Genomic DNA, 21,000 nt, shown 5'->3' with positions numbered 1-21,000 from the left:
TGCTCTTTATCGATTACGGCTCAGCATTTAACACCATCACCCTCTCAAAACTAATCAATAAGCTCCGAGACCTGGGCCTCAATACCTCCTTGTGCAGTTGGATCCTGGATTTCTTCACTTGTAGACTCAGTTTGGATTGACAAAAGCATCTCCTCCACAATCTCCATCAGCACAAGAGCACCACAGCAATGTGTACTTAGCCCCCTGGTCTACTCATTTAACACCTCTGACTGTGTGGCTAAGTACAGTTCCGACGCCATTTACAAGTTTGCTGATGGAGAGCTACTGTTGTGAGCTGTAAGTGATGGATCAGCATACAGAAGGGAATTGAAAACTTGGCTGAGCGGTGTAGTAACAACCACCTCTCATTCAATGTCAGTGAGACCAAGGAACTGATAGTAGGCCAGGAGAGGGAAACCAGAGAACTAGGAACCAGTAATCATTGGAGAATCAGAGGTCAGTATCTTTATTTTCCTGGGTGTCGCTATCTCAGAGAAACTCCTGGACCTATCACATAAATCCAATTGCAAAGCAAGCATGACAGCACCTCTACTTCCTTAGGAGACAGGAGATTCGGCATGTCATCAAAAACCTTGGCTAATTTCTATAGATGTGTGGTGGAAAGTGAGCTTGACTGACTGCATTGCAGCCTGGTATGGGAACACCAATGCCTTTGAGTGGAAAATCCTAGTGGGCTTGGCCCAGTACATCATGGTAAACCCTCCCAATCGCTTGAGTACATCTACATGAAACGTTGCCATGGAAAAGCAGCATCCATCATCAAAGATCCTCACCACCCAGGCCATGCTCTTTTCTTGTAGCTGCCATCAGGTAGAAGTGTCTCTGGGTTCATGCCACCAGGTTCAAGAATAGTTGCTACCCCTCAGCCATCAGGCTCTTGAACAAAAGGGTATACAGTAGCTACAGTCATTTAAGGACTCTTATGTTCTTACAAACTCATTTATTGCTTTTTATTTCCATCTGCATTTGCACAATTTGTTTACAGTTAACAATTCTTGATGTTTACAGCTTAGTTACTGTTCTATAGATTTGCTAAGTATGCCTGCAGAAAGAATCTCAGTTGTATGTGATGATGTGTATGTACTTGGATCGTAAATTTTACTTTGAACATTAGTTATCAGAATTGGGTTTAATATCGCTGGCGTATATTATGGAATTAGTAATGTCCCTTCTCCACCTATGAAGCAGAAACCCTGAAGTGGTTGTTTTCCAAGAGTTTAACTAGGTTTAGAAAATTTAAAAGGCACAAAGTGCTCATGTGATATTATACTTGCCATAGTTTGCGCTTCATTTAATGTGTCACTGAGTGGGTATCCTGACAGGTTTCTGCCTTAGCTGGATGCAATACTTACAAACTTGTGCCACTTGGCTCTGCAGCCCTAAGCTCAAAATGAACTTTCTCCCACCTTTGTCTCATCTATATGTCTGATCCCTCTCTCATTACATCATTAAAGCAGACTTGTTTTCCTGGAGTTATTCTACCTGTCAAAATGCAAAATGGTTTTAAAAAAACTAAAACTACTATTTAAATTTTTAAACTTCACCCTTCAAAGTTAGCTCCTTGAGTATTGGACATTCCCCCCAGTCTATTTCTCTCATAATTTTGAGTCTTATCAAGTTGCCTTCACTCTCTCTCTCTAGAGAGAACAATCCCAAGTTGGTCGTACCTCTCCTCACTAATACACTCAAATCCACATGACATCCTGGCAAACCTCCATGTACCCTCTGCAAAGCCTCCACGTCCTTCCTGTAATGTGCTGACAAGAATGACAGACAATATTGCAAAAGTAGCCTGAACAAAGTTTTTAAATAGCATTTAAGTTTTCTTTCTGACATTTATACTCCACCACACTTTCATGCTATTGCTATAAGTTGCCATGTTGTTAGAGCCTAGAAGGTTGGACCCCAAGATCAATGCTCTTAACTATTCTATTATTACTGTACATTTTCCACTTAAATTTGACCATTCGAGGTGTTTTAAACCTGTCTGTTTTGAACTCCATCTGTTATTTCTCTGTCCACATTTCCAGTGGGTCCATATCCTACTGAGTACAGGTTTCCCCCGCTATCCGAAGGTAGAGTGTTCCTATGAAACCGTTTGTAAGCTGAAATGGCGTAAAGCGAAGAAGCAGTTACCATTCATTTATATGGGAAAAATTCTGAGCGTTCCCAGACCCAAAAAATAACTTACCAAATCAAACCGAGTACCACATAAAACTAAAATAACATGAACAAATAGTAAAAGCAGGAAAGATATGATGCAGCTTATATAAAGTATATTGTATGTACGGTGTAGTTTCACTCTTCAAAATCCAGAAGACAGCGAGCCAAAATTGATACAGGAAAAATTTGGCATGTACATGCATGCACACACAACTGCCCGCACAAGGCTTCACAGTCATGATAGTCTTTCTTGGGGTAAACACGTATAAGGCGGGCGTCTTATTTTCATAAAAGTGAAAATCCTTTGTTTAGTGAAAACGGGTACTAATGTAGGTCTTTTGTAACAGCGAGCTGTCGTAAAGCAAATATTTGAAAAACGGGGACCACCTGCATTTAATTCACTTTATGCACCTCTGCTAATATTTTGTTATCTGCAGACTTATCAGCCCTACTTTTTTTCCCCCAAAAATTTCTACAATAGAAAAGGTTCCAGCACTAAATCTTGTGGAACACTGCAGGTCAGGTCATAAACCACCTTGACTCCCCCCACTGCGCCGCGTGCCCCCCCCCAACGGTCCTTGCGATACTCAAATTAATTTTTCAGGATTTTGACAAGATAAGGAAATGACTCGACTTAATAAATTCTTGTTCTTAAATTTCTTCAAGGTCCCAAAGTGACATATGTACCCCCAGCACCACCTGAAGAAGAAAAAACTATTTTTGCTCAATATCAGACTGGAATTAACTTCGATAAATATGATGAAATTCTTGTGGATGTTTCAGGAATAAACGTCCCACCTGCTATACTGGTGTGTATTGAGTTTCCTTTGAATTGTTTGAAGTTGTGGAACTTTTTTTTAAACTGCACAGTGAAGCTTCAGATCTTGCAATTGAGTTGTATTGGGGCTCTGGTATCTTTGTGTTGGAATTTTTTTTATGATGTCATGTCCATGCTATTTTTTTTTAATCAGTTTTTTTATACATTTTCTACATCGCTACAGATTAAAAAAAACCCCCAGATCAAAATGAAGAACATTAATACAGTGCAAAAAATAAACATACAATAATAGAATATAAAAAAAGATAATTGAGAAAGCACCCAAATTGAAGACATGTAAAATTAGTATCCTCCCCAAGCCCCGCAACAAAAAAGAACTCCAGACCAACCACAACACAATATAGAGAATATAAATCAGGACAATCAAACCCCCAAAACTGTAAATACACTTAGCAACAGAAGATATTAATGCCTACTACCAAAAAAAAGGAGCTGAAAGCAAGGGACCGGGGGGGGGGGGGGGGGGGAGAACCTTAGTTTAGAGGAAGGTTATGAAAGTACTCAATAAAAGGTCCCCAGACCTTATGGAACTTTGTATCCGAATTAAGAACTGAATAATGAATTTTTTCAAGGTCTAAGTAAGCCATAATATTATTAAGCCATTGAGCATGTGTGGGCGGGTCAACATCTCTCCATCTAAGGAGGATTAAACGTCTAGCCAGGAGAGAAGCAAAAGATAATATTCGACACTTGGTTGAACTCAGACGTAAATCTGTCTCGCCCAAAAAACCGAACAAAGCAATTAAAGGGTTAGGTTCTAGGTGGTGATTCAGAATATAAGATAACGTTATGAAGACATCTTTCCAAAATTTTCCCAAGCTAGGACAAAACCAGTACATATGAATGAGAGAGGCCTCGCCCCTTTTGCATTTATCACAAAGAGGACTAATATTAGGATAAAATCGAAATAGTTTAGATTTAGACATATGGGCTCTATGAACAATCTTAAACTGTCAAAGGCCATGGCGAGCCCAAAGAGAGGTTAAATTAACCAATTTGAGAATTGAGTCCCAAGTCTCATCAGATAAGGAGATATTTAAATCATGCTTCCCAAGCCATTTTAATTTTATCCACAGGGGCACGTCTTAAGGATGCTAATTTATCACGAATAAGTGATATTAAACCTTTACCAGATTAACTTAACTAGATTAACTAGGATTAACAGAAAGAAAGAAATCCATAACATTTTCCTCAGGCATTTCAGGGAAGTTAGGAATTAAAGGATTAATGAAGTGTCTAATTTGGAGATATCTGAAAAAATGAGCATTGGGCAGATTGAACTTAGCAGAGAGCTGTGAAAAGATGCGAAGCGATTATCAATAAAAAGATCTTCAAAATGTCTAATGCCCTTCCTATACCAATCATGGAATGCTGAATCATAGGTTAAAAAAAAGGTGATTATGTAAGATAGGGCTAGAAAAGGAAAAACCATGGAAACCATAAAATTTCCTAAACTGAGCCCATATACACAAAGTGTGTCTAACAAGAGGATTAACAATTAATCTGGACAAACTACTGGGGAGTACAGAGCCAAGAAGTGCAGAAATAGATATATCTTTAGTGGAGCTCAACTCCATTGCCACCCAATTAGGGCACTCGGGTTGGCCATGGAAAAAAGACCAAAAGGTAACACAACGTATATTGGCTGCCCAATAATATAAACGAAAGTTAGGTAAAGCCATGCCACCCTCTCTTTTTTAGATTTTTGGAGATAAACTTTAGTAATTCTAGAGTGCTTATTCTTCCACAGATATGACAAAATAATAGAGTCTAAGGAATCACAAAAAGATTTAGGAATAAAAATTGGGATTGATTGAAATAAATATAAAAGTTTAGGGAGAACATACATTTTAACAACATTAATACGACCTACCAAAGACATAGATAGAGGTGACCATTGTGACAGACTCTGTTTTATAGTATATGAAAGATTGGCAAAATTTTCACGAAAGAGATCTTTAAACTTCCTTGCGACTGTAATCCCAGGATAAGTAAATTGATTATGAACTACTTTAAAAGGGAGATCAAGGAATGTTAATTCTTGGGCTTCTTTATTAATTGGGAAAAGTTCACTCTTATGTAAATTAAGTTTATAGCCAGAGAACTGGCTAAACTGATCAAGAAGTGAAAACATTGGAGGTAAGGATGTAGACGGATTTGAAAGAAGAAGTAAGTCATCAGCATAAAGAGAAACTTTATGCTCAACACCCCCTCTCCAAATCCCGGTCAATTCAGGACAATTTTGAAATGCTATCGCCAAAGGTTCTATAGCCAAATCAAAGAGAAAAGTACTTAAAGGGCATCCCTGACGGGTGCCACGTTTGAGGTTAAATAACCGGGATTTCTGAAAATTAGTCAAAACAGAGGCAGTAGGACACAGATACAGCAATTTGATCCAAGAGAAAACTTTGACCAAAGTCAAATTTTTCTAAAACTGCACTGTAGTTCCACTGTACGATCAAATGCTTTCTCCGCATCGAGGGAAATAACACATTCAGGAAACACAGTTGGAAGTGAATATAAAATGTTAAATAAACGCAGAATGTTAAAAAAAGGAAGTCTGTTTTTAATAAAACCAGTTTGATCATCAGAAATAGAGGGAATAACAGTTTCTAATCTATAAGCCAAAACTTTGGCCAAGATTTTAACATCAACATTTAGCAAAGAAATCGGCCTATACGAGGAATACTCTGTTGGGTCTTTACCCTTTTTTAATAAAAGAATAATAGATGCCTCATTAAAAGAGGGTGGCAATTTACCGTAATTAAACGAGTCAGATAATACTGAGAATAACTGAGAAGTGAAGAGAATGATTTATAAAGTTCTACGGGGAGCCCATCAGGTTCAGGAGTTTTCCCTGACGACAATGCAGAAATTGCAAAAGATACTTCTGATGATATAGGCGCATTAAGTTTGGCTGTAAAATCAGATGAAAGCAAAGGAATATTCAGATTATTTAAAAAATGATCAACAGAGATATTCTCATTCAGAGGAATAAAGTCGAGAATAAAAATTTTTAAATGCGTCATTGATTTCTAAGTGATCCGATGTAAAGTCTCCATTCTCCTTCCGGATCTTTGTAATATGTTGTTTGGCTTTGGAACGCCTCAGCTGATTGGCTAGAAATTTACCAGATTTGTCACCATGAATATAAAAGCGACTCTTACTTTCAAGAAGTTGGCTTTCGACAGGTTGAGTAGACAGAAGATTAAATTTAGTTTGGAGTTCTACACGCTTCTTGTATAGTTCAGGATTCTTAGTTTGAGCATACAGTTGATCCAATTCTTTAATCTGATTAATGAGGTCTAATCAATCTGCACAGGACTTTCTATTAAGATTTTCTGTATAGGAGATTATTTCACCCCTCAAATATGATTTTATGGCATCCCAGACAATCTGGGATGGCACTTCAGGTGATGTATTGGTGTTAAAATAAAAGGTTATCTGATCCTTAATAAATTTTAGAAAATCATCATCCGATGATAAAGTCGAGTCAAAACGCCAGTGTTTATTCCTCTGAGGGAGACCAGGAAAATTTAAAGACAGAGTAATTGGGGCATGGTCAGAAATCAGTATACTCTGATAGTCACAAGAATAGACAAATGGAATAAGTTGATTATCGAGTAAAAAGTAGTCAATTCTAGTAAAGGTATGGTGAACATGTGGAAAAAGAAGAATAATCTTTCTCAGTAGGATGAAGGAAATGCCATATATCAGAGATACCATAATTAGAGAGAAAAGAGTGAATAGCTAAGGCAGATTTAGTAGGTAGTCTAGTAACAGAGGACGATTGATCCAAATTAGGATCTAACCAACAATTGAAATCACCACCCAGTATAAGAGAGTATGAGTTTAAATCTGGTAGTGAGGAGAAAAAACGTTCAAAAAAAATTAACATCCATCAAAATTGGGAGCATACAGGTTTGCTAGTACAACTTTAGTATTGTTACGTACTCGTGACACATGACAGTGGTGCCCTTGTCACGTGACTGGGGTTGAAGCTATACTGGACTTGAGGTGATGGTCTTGTGATGGTGGAATGACGTCATTTTCCCGCCAGAGATCATGTGTATAGGTTTTTTTTACATGTTATAAAAGGTAGACCCCACCCTGTGAGGAGGGGCAGTTCGTGGCTGGATTTGCCAGGTTGACTTCATGCCACTGCGTGTTTTAAGTGATGACGCAGTTTAGTTGAAAGATGAAGTTTTATTTAATGCCTAAAGTTTAAGAGGTCATTGCCAGCAGGTTCTTTACGATTCTGATAGTTCGAGGAAATTAGTGGAGAGTGAAGATCGAAGTTCGGAAGTTAAAGATCGAGGAGAATTGCTTTCTACGGTGAAACGGGGACGACCTTTGTTTGATTCTTATTTGGAACGATTTCGTTGACCATCTTCGTGTTAATCCCTGGGTTTAACCAGAAAGGATTGAAGGTAGTGGAGAAGGAAAGGTCAGTGCCTTTAAGCCGTTATGTTTCGTGAATTCTTCGTGGGAAGTTCGACGTCGGGGATCGAAGCCAAGCAACGTGAAAGAGAATTTAAATCATCTTATAAAGTCTCTCCTTTTAAATGGACCGTGAGCATATCGAACTTTTGGCAATACCACTTTAAAGAACTGTTTTAGCAATATCGCTTTAAGAACTGTTTGGGCTGCTGCACCGCGGTTTGTTTCCAGTTGCGTTAGTGTTTGTTTACTTTTGGGGGGTTTGTTTTCTGTGTTTAATAAACGTGTTGTTTGTTATAAGAAACCCTTGCCGAACTCATATTTATTGTGGCCTGAATACGTAACAGTATTATACAATTTACCAGAAACAATAATAAAACGGCCATTTGTATCAGATATCTTATTATGGAGTTCAAAAGGAATATTTGAGTTAATAAGGATGGAGACCCCCCCCCCCCCCAAAGCTTTGGTGGCAAAGGATGAATGAAAATGCTGACCCGCCCACTTTGACAAAAGCCGAGAATTATCAAAACTACGAATATGAGTTTCTTGAAGGAACATAATGTCAGCTTTGAGTTGTTTAATATGCGAGAAGACCTTACTTCTTTTAACAGGATGATTCAATCCCTTTACATTCCAGCTCACAAAATTTAAGTGTATTAACCATTATCAATTGTTAGTGCATAGAAGGTAGCAGGCATATATTAAAAAAATCAAGCGGTACAATAACAGTCTGGGAGCAAAAATGTAAACATAGATCCGTAGAATCAAAACAGAGACATGTCCTGAATAACTATGGAAAACAAAAGAAACAGTGAGTGGTATTGGAATTGGAGAACCCACCCCACCCTTGCAACCCAAAACTAGACGGCTACCTTAAAAAAGCAGCTAGCTCTACCAAAAAAATTAACCCAAATATGACTTCCAGTTCTGTGTCGTTAACAAGAGTTCCGTATAAATAATATAGCAAATAATAACTAATTTATGTACTAGAAAACAGAATTACAAATAGGAACAACTTCAACAGAAGTATAAAACTTAATACAGAGAAAATCAGAAGAAAACTAAAACTAACCTACCCGCGAAAAATTATAAAAGATTAAAAGAAAAAAAAGGGAGGGAGAAAAGGGGGAAATTATAAATTCAAAGAGAGTACTTATCAACTATTTACAGAAAAAAAGCAAAACTTAAACTATGAATCAACCAACAGGGAGGCCTTCAATAAAAACTCCAAACCTCCAAAACAAGTTAAAGTCAATTGTAGATCTCTACAGATAAAGTTATACAAAAATAAAATAGATTACACAAGTAAAACCTAAAAGTCTGCAGGGAAACATTAAACTTAATTATCTAGTTAGAAAAAATGCACCAAGTCCAGGGAGAGATTGACTACAGCTTTTAGAGTTTCAATAGATAATGTCTGAATTATTCAAGTAAAGTCTGAGTTCGGAAAAAAATAGTTTTACTTTAAGTACTGATCAACCATTTTAGGTCAGGCCGGTTCCGAAGAAGACGAGGTGGCTGGAAGACTTCCAACAAACGCCTCAGCCTCCTTCACTGATTTAATCCACTTATAATCTCCAGTAGTAAGCATAATTCAAAGATCGGCTAGATTTCGGAGAGAGGGTCTGAATCCATGATCAAAAAGCACTTTCATTACCCCTTTAAACTCAGCACGCATCTTCAGAACCTGGGAAGCATAATCCTCCACAAAACGAATGATCGTATTTTGAAAAGCAAAAGTACCTCTGCGGCGTGCCTCCATCATCAAACGGTTTTTCACCTGGTATTGATGAAAGCATAAAATGACCGGCCGTGGACGGGAACCCAGAATTGCACGAGGGACATACATCCTGTGAGCCTTTTCAAGCTCAGGTGGAGTCAAAAGAAATACCCGAAAAAAAAAATTCAACGGGAGAGCCCTTTTCGGTGGCCTCTGGCAAACCAAGAATTCGTAGATTGCAATGTCTGCTCCGATTTTCAAGATCCACCATTTTGGGAAAAAAGTTTATTGTTCTCCTCTAGGTTGGAGCAGAGAGTTTCAAGATATTGAACACGGCATTTTAAATCTTTAGAAGTTAAGTCAATGCGAGATAAATGTTCAGCATGTTCATCCACTCTAGCATTAATCTGATCCAATTTGACATTCAACTGGTTGAAAGAAGTTCTAAATTCAGTTCTAAAATCCATTAAAGTACCTTGTCAATGTTGTTCCAAAACAGCGAGAATGTCAGCCGGCAAAGCCGTAGAAGTTTCCTTTTTCCCGGTTTTAGTACTTTTGGTAGCCATTATAAGATAGATGTGTTCGCAGGCAGGTAAAAGAGAACTAATAAAATACCTAACTAAGGTTTAAGAAGGGAGACATATAGTGCAAAGGTAAGAAGAATAACGGAACAAAAGTTCGGAGCGACTAAACAATCGTCATCTTACCGGAAGTCCCCATGTCCATGCTATTTCATTTACTTTATCCATTCCCCTTGGGCTTATTCAAGGTGGATGAAGAATTGGGGAAAGGTGTAGAATTGTGTTACCATCTTCTGATCTAAATCTCAGTATCTTTTCTTAACGCTTCAGTACAGCAGTAAGTGCAGGCAGGCTGCTTGAAATTTTATTTTCAATCCTGTTCTCATCTTTGTAAGGTTTTGTACACCTTACAAAACTGATGTGCTAAATAGCTACTGCCCTTTCACTCCTTCCTAACATGTGCTGAGGAAGAGCATTACTAATATATTGTATAAGATTAACTAACTGAATATTGTAATTTGCTCATTCTAGTATGAATTATAATTGAGCAAATGTTTTTCCAGTTATTAGAATCCTGAAATCTGTTTGGATTTGTTCTATTTTTATATGATCTGCTACATTGTACTACTACTACCCTGAATGTTTGGTTTTTGGATAATTTAGTTAAATCATCACCAGTTTATTATTTCACAAAGTAAGCGGGCTTCATCCGTGTCATTCATTTCTTTAAACTTGTGTCTTTGGACTTCTGCTACCATAGAACAAAATGGAAGAAGTTGTTCTTTGGTGTCCAGGTGGTTTGTTGTCATGGTTAATAGACACTTTGGTAGATAGATCACATGCCTTGCAGTGATGTGAGCAAATAAAATAAAATAACACTGTCACCAAATAAGATGTAACACGTTCACAGAAGTTGGGTTTTATTGGAGAGGAAGTCATTGATACGCAAAGTGACAGTTTTTGTCTTCGTTCGGAAAAAAAATGCTATACTTGAACATTAGACTAAAATACCTTTTAAAATTCTAAAGCTTAATAGAATAGTACATGATTTTCGCTCCAAACTGGATAATTACTGCTAATGAAGCATAAAATTTCAGCAAAAACCATTTCTTTACAATTGTTATAATTGGTCCTAAGTTCTGTCATGGAGCTTGTATCACTCCAGAAAGTAAGCCGATATAAGAGGAGTTGTTGTTGGGGGAGCAACTCCAGGGTAATTGGTGTACCATTTGGGGAGTGGCGGTAGGGTGTGGTGGTGGAGAAGAGTAATCAACTTCCATCAAATCACTTTTCCCCTCTCTTAGACCATAAGACAAAGGGGCAGAAGTTGGCAGTTTGGCCCATTGAGTCTGCTTCGCCATTTCATCATGAGCTGATCCAGTCTCCCCTTTAGTCCCATTCCCCTGCCTTTTCACCATAACCTTTGATGCCCTGACTACTCAGATACCTATCAATCTGTCCTGCTTGGTCTGGATCCAAGTGCTAAATTGTGTATATACATGTGATTCACCATGACCTTTTATGTCAGAAATGTATTGAAAAGTTATTCAAAACTTGAAAATATGGTGCTACATGTGAAAACAGCTTTTAATACATGTAAATAATATGGTTTCAATTTTGCTGGTCTGTTTAAAGGTGTCATATGTTTTATCATAGAGAGGTTTGTTCATAGAGGTTGGAAATTGGTAACAAGTAAAATGGTACAGTGAACATTAATAACCTCCCCCTCCCCCCCAAAATGCTGAAGGGGCTCAGAAGGTCAGGCAGCATCAATGGGTAAAGAGTTGTCATTTCAGGCTGAGACCCTTCATCAGGAGTGGAAAGAAAGGGGCAAGACACTAGAATTAAGGTGTGGGAGGGAAGGAGTTCATGGTGGCCATGGGGGAAGGGGGCACAAGAGGGAGGTGGTGGGCAGGTGAGAAGAGAAGGGTTCAAAGGGGAGCCGGAATGGTAAAGGGGGGGGTGTTGAGAAATGTATTGAAAGTTAAGAGAAATTGATGTTCATGCCATTAAGTTGTTGGCTACTCAGATAGAATCACTGCAGTTTATTTTCTCTCCCTAGACATTTGATGAAGCTCATCTATGCGAAACATTGAACAATAACATTGGCAAGGCTGGATATCTGAAACCTACACCAGTTCAGAAGTATGGAATTCCAATTGTGCTTGCAGGCCGGGATTTGATGGCATGTGCTCAGACAGGCTCTGGGAAAACGGTGAGAAGTATTAATGTTCATTGTAAATTTTCCAATCTCTGAAAATGGGAACAAACCACCTGGCCCTTCATGGTCTGCCATGCACTACATATAGCTGATTTGCCTCCCGCTTGATGACTCTACTAGACTAGGTCCCCATAGCTTTTGTTTCCCTGCTCATTCAGACACTTACCTGCTTCCTCTATAAACACCTAATGATCTAGCCTTCACAGCCATTTGGGGTGGGGAATTCTGGAGATCCACCACCCTTAACAAATTGAGTTTTAAATGACCACTCACTATATCCCTTCCACACGAGTGGAAGCTAATCTTAGTATGCTGATGTTTTCATAAGTAACTTCTGAGCTGAAGCATTTAAATCTTCATTTTTAACCTGGTGCACAATGTTAACTATATAGCCAATGATGATTACAGTATGCAATGCAACTCCTTTAACAATACTACATAGAAGATAAAAATCACTACAGGTTTTAAGTTGCAAGCTGATCATGCATCTTGATCATCTCTTCCATGTACCTGATGCCATTTTATTTGTAATTTTACTGAATATTCTGTTCAAAGTGCTCCTGCTTTTCGAATGGCCAGCAGTTGAGAATTACACAGGCTTTTTTCCCCTCTCCTGGTTTGGAGGGTTGTCCCTCGATGATATTCAATCTGTTATTTTGTTTTCACATAATTGTCACAGGCTGCTTTCCTATTGCCAATAATAGAAATGCTGCTGAAGGGCAAGGCAGCATCTCGTCGATCTCATGAGTTTCAGCAACCGGAAGTAGTCATTGTAGCACCTACACGTGAGCTGATCAATCAGATATATCTGGAAGCTAGGAAGTTTTCTTATGGGTAAGTAAATTGTGCATCTGTCTGCCTCATGTGAGACAACCACACACACAATGCTGGAGAAACTCAGCAGGTCAAGCAGCATGCATGGAAATGAATAAACTGTTGACACTTCTGACTGTGACTCTAATTCTGAACTGGAAAGGAAGGGGGGAAGATGCCAGAATAAAATGGGGGTGGGGGGAGGGGAAGGCAGGCTTGGGGTGATGGGTGGAGCTCGGTGGATTGGAAAGGTAAAGGACTAGAGAAGGAATCTGAGATAGTGGACCATGAGAGGAAGGAGAGGGGGAGGTGATGGGGCAGATAAGGAGAAGAGGCCAGAGCTCGGAATAGTGGGGTGGGGGGTGGAAGAGAAATTGATGTTCTGATCAGGTTGAAGGTTACCTAGACAGACAATAAAAGTTGGTGTTCCTCCACCCTGAGAGTGGCCTCATGGCAAAATAGCAGATCATGACTGACATGGTCAGAGCAAGAATAGGGACAGGAATGAAAATAGTTGACCACTGGGAAATTCCTTTTTTTGGCAGGTGGAGTGGAGGTGCTCGACAGATTTTCAGATGAAGTGTTACCTCATTTGACATGACTGGGGCTCTGAAAGGAGGTGAGGGAGGAGGTGAATGGATAGGTGTAGCATTTCTGTCACTTGCAGGGTGTGCCAGGAGGGAAATCAATGGGGAGGGTTGAGTGACAAGGGAATCGGAGGGTGAGGTGCTAAAAGCGTGTTTCGTGGAAGGATCTTGTTGAAGATGTGGAATTTGTGGAGAATGGATGCTGAGAGCCAGGGTGGTGGGCAAGGACAAGAGGAACTCTAACTCTGCTAAGGTAGCAGGAAGATCGGGTGAGCCTGGATGTCCAGGAAATTGAGATTCAGGTGAGTACGGCATCAATACTGGAGGAAGGGAAAACCTTTTCTTTGAAGGGGGATGACACCTCTGACTTAAAAAGGAAAGTGTCATTTGGGAACAGATGTGGCAGAGATAAAGGAATTGAGAAAAGGAAATAGCTTTTTTACAGGAACATGGAAACCGGTAGATTTATAAATATCACTAGACAGTTTGTCTCCAGAGATGGAGACAGATTGAGAAAGGGAGAGGGATTCTCCCTCTGTGATTCCCTTTGTCCATTCACTCCACCCCACTAATCTCTGTACTGGCACCTATCCCTGCAAGAGACAAATGCTACACCTACCCATTCACCTCCTCTCTTACTACTATAGGGCCTAAAATAGTCCTTTCCAGGTGAGGCGATGCTTCACCAGTGAATCTGTTGGGATTGTCTATTATTTCTGGTGCTCCAGACGTGGCCTCCTATATGTAGGTGAGGCCTGTTGTAAATTGGGGGCCTGTCTTGTCAAGCACCTTCACTCCATCCTCAGTCTCATTTCTCAGTGGCCATCTATTTGGATTCCTAAATTCATTCCTGCTGTGACATGTCAGTTCACGGCCTCTTTTGCCACAATGAGGCCATTGTCAGGATGGAGGAGCAACACCTCCATCGAGGTAATCTCCAACTTGATGGCATGAACATCGATCTCTCCTGGATTTTTTCCTCAAGTAGCTAATTAATTTCCTTTTGCTCATTGTCTTTGTCTTATCTGTGTCCTGTCCCTGCCCCGCCCTATATTTTTGTCTCTTTTCCAAATCTGACAATTTAAATGTTTCCCTTTCTCTTACTGCTGTTTGATCCGTTTTCCACTTTTTCTATTTTTGTTGCACATTTCTAGTACATTGTTTTTTGTTATCTCTTTTAAAATCCTGGAACTTCCAACACCCTTGCCAAGAGCAAGTTACATTTCATTGTCTGTTTCTGCATTGTTTTGTATCCAGTCAAATACCAAGGCAGAAGAGCTAGGCTTGATTTCTTTAGAGTGAATTTTAAGAGGAAATTTCATAAAGAAGGATAAGGTTTAAGTAAGGGACATCATTAATAATGATTAATGTTTACAAAGATGTATTTTTCTCTGCTTGTGCAGAACTGCTGTGAAACCAGTTGTACTCTATGGAGGAACAAGTATAGCACATCAAATCCGCCAGGTTCTGCAAGGCTGTAATATACTGTGTGGCACCCCAGGAAGACTTTTGGATATTATCTCAAAAGGGAAAGTAAGTTGTAAGTCTTAATATTCTTAAAAAAAATATTGCTAATGTTGGCAAAAGCTTGTACCTTCTATCAACAAGGAGTAGAGCATCTGACTGAACATCTAGAAATTGAGATCAGCATTTGAGTTTATACCTTTAGAAACTGGATCCTGAATTTTTTGTTTTGGTAGTAATGGTGCTGCCATTCATTCTCCCTACCACCATGCTAGAATGATTGTAAAGGTCTACAAGATGACAAAGTTGAGCTTTGTGGAAAATGATAAAAAGAAAGATTACTATTTCATTTTACTTTGCCTAACAGCTGGAAGTGATTGTATGAAATTACAAGTACACTCCTGTACCACTCACAAGATGATTAGAATCCAAAAAGCTGCTGAAGTCTTTGAAGCATCTTGTTAACACCCAATTTCTAGGTAGATTGCTATCTACTTGCTGTGCAGTAGTCATCTGTTAGGGTTTTAGATTTTTGGGGATCATTGTATAAAAAGGCAAATTCCGATGTATTTGAGAAACTAGACAGTCATCCTCACCAACACTTCCCTCTGGTTATAGCTTGACATTGTCCTTGCCATCTGTGACCCATATGATTTTATTAGTAGCTTAAGACAGTGAGATCAGCATATCTGCATATACATTATGTACAGGTTTAAGACTTGGCACTATTTTATTTCCAAGGTTGTCCTTGGTAAAGTCCAGTACTTGATACTGGATGAAGCAGATCGTATGTTGGATATGGGATTTGAACCAGCTATGCGGAAACTAGTAGACTCGGTTGGCATGCCACAGAAACAAGACCGTCAGACTCTGATGTTTAGTGCTACTTTTCCTGAAGAGATTCAGAGGTAAAACATAATTTCATTGACATTAAACCTAATTCTGATTGTTGTGAAACTTATTGTTTTGTGGGAGGTATACATTGCAGCAGTAGATAATTATGAATTACAATAAGTGTGTGTGTATGTATATTTGTTACAAAGTAGTGCAGAAAGGGGGAAAATACTGAGATAATGTTCATGGGTTCACTGTCTATTCAGAAATGTGATGATGGGAAGAAGGCATGACCTGGATGATGGGGATCCTTAATGATAGATGCCACTGCCTTGGGGCATTGCCTTTTGAAAGTGTCCTCAATGGTTGTGAGGCTAATAGTCTCCACAGATATGGCTGGAAATCTGTCTCTTTGACATACTAATTCTTCTCAAACTCCCAATGAAACATAGCTGCTCTTGTGCCTCCTTTGTAAATGGATCAATCAGATGTTGATACCTAGGAACATGACGCAGCTCTCCCTTTCCACTGCTGATCCTTTTGAAGACTGGGGTTTCTTCCCTCTACTTCCCTTCCTGAAGTCTACACTCAATTCCTTGCTTATACTGGTGTTTCTGCAATACCACTTAACTGGCTGATCTGTCTTGCTTCTGTACACCACCTTGTCACCATCTGAAATTTTGCCAACAATAATTATGTGGTTGACAAATTTAAGATGCTTTTTGAGTTGTGCCCAGCCACAGAATCATGGGTGTAGAGAGAGTAGGGCAGTGGGCTAGGCTTGGTTCCTTGATGTGCGCCAGTGTTGATGGTCACTGAGGAGGAAATGTTATTTTCCAATCTGCACAGACTGTAGTCTCTCAGTGAGAAAGTCAGGGATCTCGTTGCAAGGGGAGGTGCGGATACCCAGGTTTTGGAGCTTGTTGATTAGAATTGAGGATATGATGGTGTTGAACACTGAGCTCATTTTCATCTTCAATCTTTCTTTTATTAATTTTCCAACAGAGAAAAACAAATCAGAGTAGAAGTTTTAGCAGAAGGCGTAGAAATAACAAAAAAGAAACTGTCAAGGTCAACTAAATATAATGTTAAGCTGTTTTATGTAGTATTATAAACAAGAAACCACAACTCCACTTGACAAATCATAAAGAAAAAAAAAAGATTGGAAATTTTAATAATAAGGAAAAAAACCCAGCTAAACTAACCTAAAACCAAAAAAAAAGAAAGATTGGGCAGTCCATTTGAGGATAAAATTAGAAAAAAAAGAAAGAAAACATCCTTCCAGTCATCGCTAAACCTTTGCGGATAAGGAAAATTTTTCCTTAAATAAAATAAAATTTAAATCATATGAAAATACTGAATAAAGAAAGGGTCGCCAGACTTGCTCGAAGTTAAAAGATGTGTCAAACGTCCGGCTTCTAATTTCCTCCAAACTTCAACAGGACATAATAGAGGAGAGCCTGTTTAAAAACAGTAGGTGGATTAGAACCTTTCCAGTATAACAAGATAGCTCTCCTAGCCAGTAAAGTTGAAAAGGCTATCGCATGTTGAGTGGAAGCAGGAACTCTACCTGTTTCCTCTGGAATAATCCTAAAGATTGCTGTAAGTGAATTGGGTTGTAAATCCACAGCTATAACTTTTGATAATATTCTAAACACTTCCCTCCAAAAATTATTTAACTTTATGCAGGACAAAAACATGAGTTAGAGTAGCCACCTCAGCATTGCATCTGTCACAGGTGGGGCTTATATTAGAAAAAGTAAGTATGTGCTAATTTATCTTTTGACATATGGGCTCTGTGTACTATCTTAAACTGAATTAGGGAGTGTTGTGTACAGATAGATGAATTATTAACTAGGTAATACATTTTTACTCCATTGATCATTTGAAAGTGAATGTTGAAGTTCTATTTCACAAGTACATTTAACCTTATCATTGGGCGTCATATGTGCATTCATTAACTATTTATAAATAATAGCTATTAATCGTTTTTGAAATGGTTTAAGCTGAAAAATAGCATAAACCAAATTTGATGAATAAGCCAAAGGATAGTTCGGTTAAAAAAAATCACGTAAAAAAATTCCTGACTTGTAAATATCTTTTTAAAAAAAATGTGTATTAGATATATCATATTTATCCACTAACTGCGAAAAAGACACTAAACAATCCTCTGAAAACAAATCTAAAGAAGTTTTCATTCCCTTAGGTTTCCATATTAAAAAAGCCTTATCCAGAGTTGATGGTTTAAAGAAAAAGTTAGAATAGATATTACCAGAGAGTACCACTGAGCTGCAGTCAATAGACAGCAGCCTGACATGGGTATTACTATTGTTCAGATGGCTGAGTGGACAGCCGGTGAGATTGAATCTACTATAAACCTACTGTGGCAATAAGCAAATTGCAGCAGGTCCAAGTCCTTGCTTCAGCAGGAGTTGAATCTGGTCTTGTCCGAACTCCCAAAGCACTTTTTCACAAACAATGTGAGTGCTACTAAGCGATTGTCATTCAGGCAGCTCACACCACTGCTCTTGGGCGCTGGTATATAATTGTCTCCCATTTGAAGCAGGTGGGACCCTCGGACTGCTTTAGTGAAAGATTGAAGATGTCCTTGAATGGTTCACCCTCTTGAAAGATGTGATGTTGGCCTCTGAGACAGATTACGGTGTAGTTTTATTCACCTTTTCAAAGCATTTATATATGGAGTTTGTCTCATCTGGGAGTGAAGCATCACATCCATTCATGATGTTGAAATTTGCTTCGTAGGAAATAATGGTCTGCAAACCCTGTCAGAACTGACGTGCATCCGATTTCATCTCTAACCTCAATCAGATTGTTTTTTTTCTCTATCCTTGAGATAGCCTTCCATGAGCCATACCTGGAATTCTTGTATAGTTCAGGACAGAACTGCTTAGCAACATTTTTTGTTTCTTTTGAAAGGTTAGGCAAATTAAATAGTTTTGCCTTTAAGCTTGTGATTTTTTTTTAACCCATACTGATGTGTCCCAAGTATTGCAGAAATATTCTGCAGTGATAAGCAGCCTGAATACATGTACTTCTAAATGAACCTGTGTTTTCTTTGATCTTGAGTACGCATTGGTCTCTTTTACTCGTATTTGGAAAACTGTCAATGTTTATTCTAAACAATGCCAGCTACATTCATTGTAAGTGATGCATTTACTTTTATCTTTGGAGCTTTGAAATGCTGAGCAAGCATTTAAACAAAATTCAGCAGTGTAATTTGTGGTTGAGAATGAATAGGGGAGTCAGCTGGAGACGCTCATGGAGTGAGTACCGTTTTGGATTCACTCCATAACCTTTACTTTTTTTAACCTTTGATCACCCTTATTCAGCTTATTTTTACCTATATCGAAAGTTTCTTTATTCTTTTTTTTGGATTTAATGCCAAGAGTTTGTTGTGAACTTTTGAAGATATGCAAACAGAAATGTCTCTCAGGTCTAAGGGACGGGATCCCGGACGTAATCCGAACGGTAACGGAAAAAAGCAGGCTCCGACACAACAAACACAATTAACTTTTGAATTGCTTATGGAGGTTTTGGATAAAAAATTTGCTGAACTACAACAATTTTTTAAAGAAGATATAAAGGCTTTTCAAGAGTACATGGTTAAGACGGATTTAGTAATTAAACAGCAACAAGCTCTTATTGCGTCTCTGCAAGAAGAAGCTCGGAAGCGAGATTTGACTATTGGAAAACTGCAACCGGATTTAATTTCGACCATTAAGCTGATGGAAGCCCTTAAAGCCAAGAGTGACGATTTTGAGAATCGGTCCAGAAGACAGAACTTACGTATAGTTGGTCTTCCAGACGGCATAGAAAAAGATGACCCTTCGAAATATTTTGCTCAACTTTTAAAAGAAGCGTTTTCGACGATTTTCCCGAATAACCCCCCTTTATTGGATCGGGCACATAGAATTCGGCGTCGATCACCGAGTGTTACAGACAAACCTTCGGTGGTAATTGTCCGGTTCCATTATGTACATGACAAAGAACAAGTTATAAGAGCAGCTCGTCGGGTAGGAATGATTAAAATCAAAGATTTTTGCTTCCGCCTGATCGAAGATTTTAGTTCAGATCTTTTAAAAAGAAGGCTTCTTTTTAAACCGTTGATGGCTGAATGTTATGAGAAAAATCTGAAACCTGCGCTTCTATACCCTGCGAAGCTTCGAATTTCTCCGTCGAATGCTCCACGACAGGTTTTCATTTCAACTTCAGAAGCGAGAAAATATCTGGAGGAGAACTTCCCTACTGCTACAGACACCAGTCTTTAATAAATGAATGATTCTGATCGTGTAAGATGGTTCTCGATCTCTTAAACCAGAATTAAAATCTGGTTATTGGTGTAGGTTCATCCTACACTTTATACTCAAGTTAAAGTGTGTTTGCGTCATGTTAATTGTTTTGCCTTATACACTTTAATCATTTAACTACATACTTGTCTATTAACTTTGTTCCTTCGAAGGTATATTTTTAATTCTTTGAAGGTAAATTTTTCCTTGATTAAGATGGTGGTTTTTTGGAAAAGATTTTTGGTTTTGCTTAAGATGGCATTATGTTTATATTTTTCGCATTTCTTCCGTACAATGCATCGCTTATCTTAGCTTAAATATTTTTTGTTTTGTCTGGGCCAGAGCCCGAGTTATAATTGTTTTTTAGTGATTATATTTTTATTCTTTTTACAACTAACTATACTTAGAAATATGGTTTTTATTATAGCGATTTTATTTTTAAAGTTGGGGTGATTCTTTTATATATATCCTTTTTATATGGAGTGTTCTTCAACTGACATGGGGGTAGGATTAGTCTTACTTTTTCTCTTTTTAAGTCATATTTTGGCTTTTTCTCTTTTTCTCGGGGGGGGGGTGGGGAGATGGTCTGTTTTCTAATTCTATTTTTTTTGTACCAGTTTGTGTTAGTTTTTTTATTCGGGCTGTTTTTGAACTTCAAATATGTCTGTGTTGTCGTCACTTCCGGGTTTTCTCACTACTTTTGTTCCTCTTCCGGGTGCATGAGTTTATAAGTTGGTTAACCCTTTCTATACCAAAGGGTTGATTTTAGAATTATGGCTCAGACCATTAATTTTGTGTCTTGGAATACTAATGGTTTAAATCATCCAATTAAACGAAAGAAGATTTTCAAAGTATTCCAAAGACTTAATGCTCATATCATTTTTGTACAAGAAACTCATGTGAGGAGGGAGGACAAATTTCGTTTTTTTAGATTTTGGCGGGGTCAACAGTATCACGCAAATTCGAATGCTAAAGTAAAAGGAGTTTCAATTTTTATTGACTCCTCTATTTCATTTGTTCAACATGATATTTTTTCGGATCCGAATGGCAGATTTTTGTTAATTACGG

General features: G+C 38.4%; 1 protein-coding gene across 4 annotated transcripts in view; it reads left to right on the top strand.

Annotated features, from left to right (window-relative positions):
* Positions 1 to 21,000, top strand: part of LOC132404848 (probable ATP-dependent RNA helicase DDX4) — a 74,757-nt gene that overhangs the window by 32,335 nt on the left and 21,422 nt on the right. For all 4 annotated transcript variants that reach the window (XM_059989398.1, XM_059989400.1, XM_059989399.1 and 1 more), the window contains 5 exons: positions 2,851 to 2,993; positions 11,769 to 11,921; positions 12,607 to 12,761; positions 14,731 to 14,860; positions 15,533 to 15,699. In XM_059989398.1, the coding sequence (XP_059845381.1) occupies positions 2,851 to 2,993; positions 11,769 to 11,921; positions 12,607 to 12,761; positions 14,731 to 14,860; positions 15,533 to 15,699 (748 nt within the window). The remainder of the gene's footprint in view (positions 1 to 2,850; positions 2,994 to 11,768; positions 11,922 to 12,606; positions 12,762 to 14,730; positions 14,861 to 15,532; positions 15,700 to 21,000) is intronic.

This window comes from Hypanus sabinus, chromosome 14 (assembly GCF_030144855.1).
Source record: "Hypanus sabinus isolate sHypSab1 chromosome 14, sHypSab1.hap1, whole genome shotgun sequence".
NCBI lineage: Eukaryota > Metazoa > Chordata > Chondrichthyes > Myliobatiformes > Dasyatidae > Hypanus > Hypanus sabinus.
The sequence above is the reverse complement of the archived record's forward strand: the minus strand, read 5'-3'. Positions and strand labels throughout refer to the sequence as shown.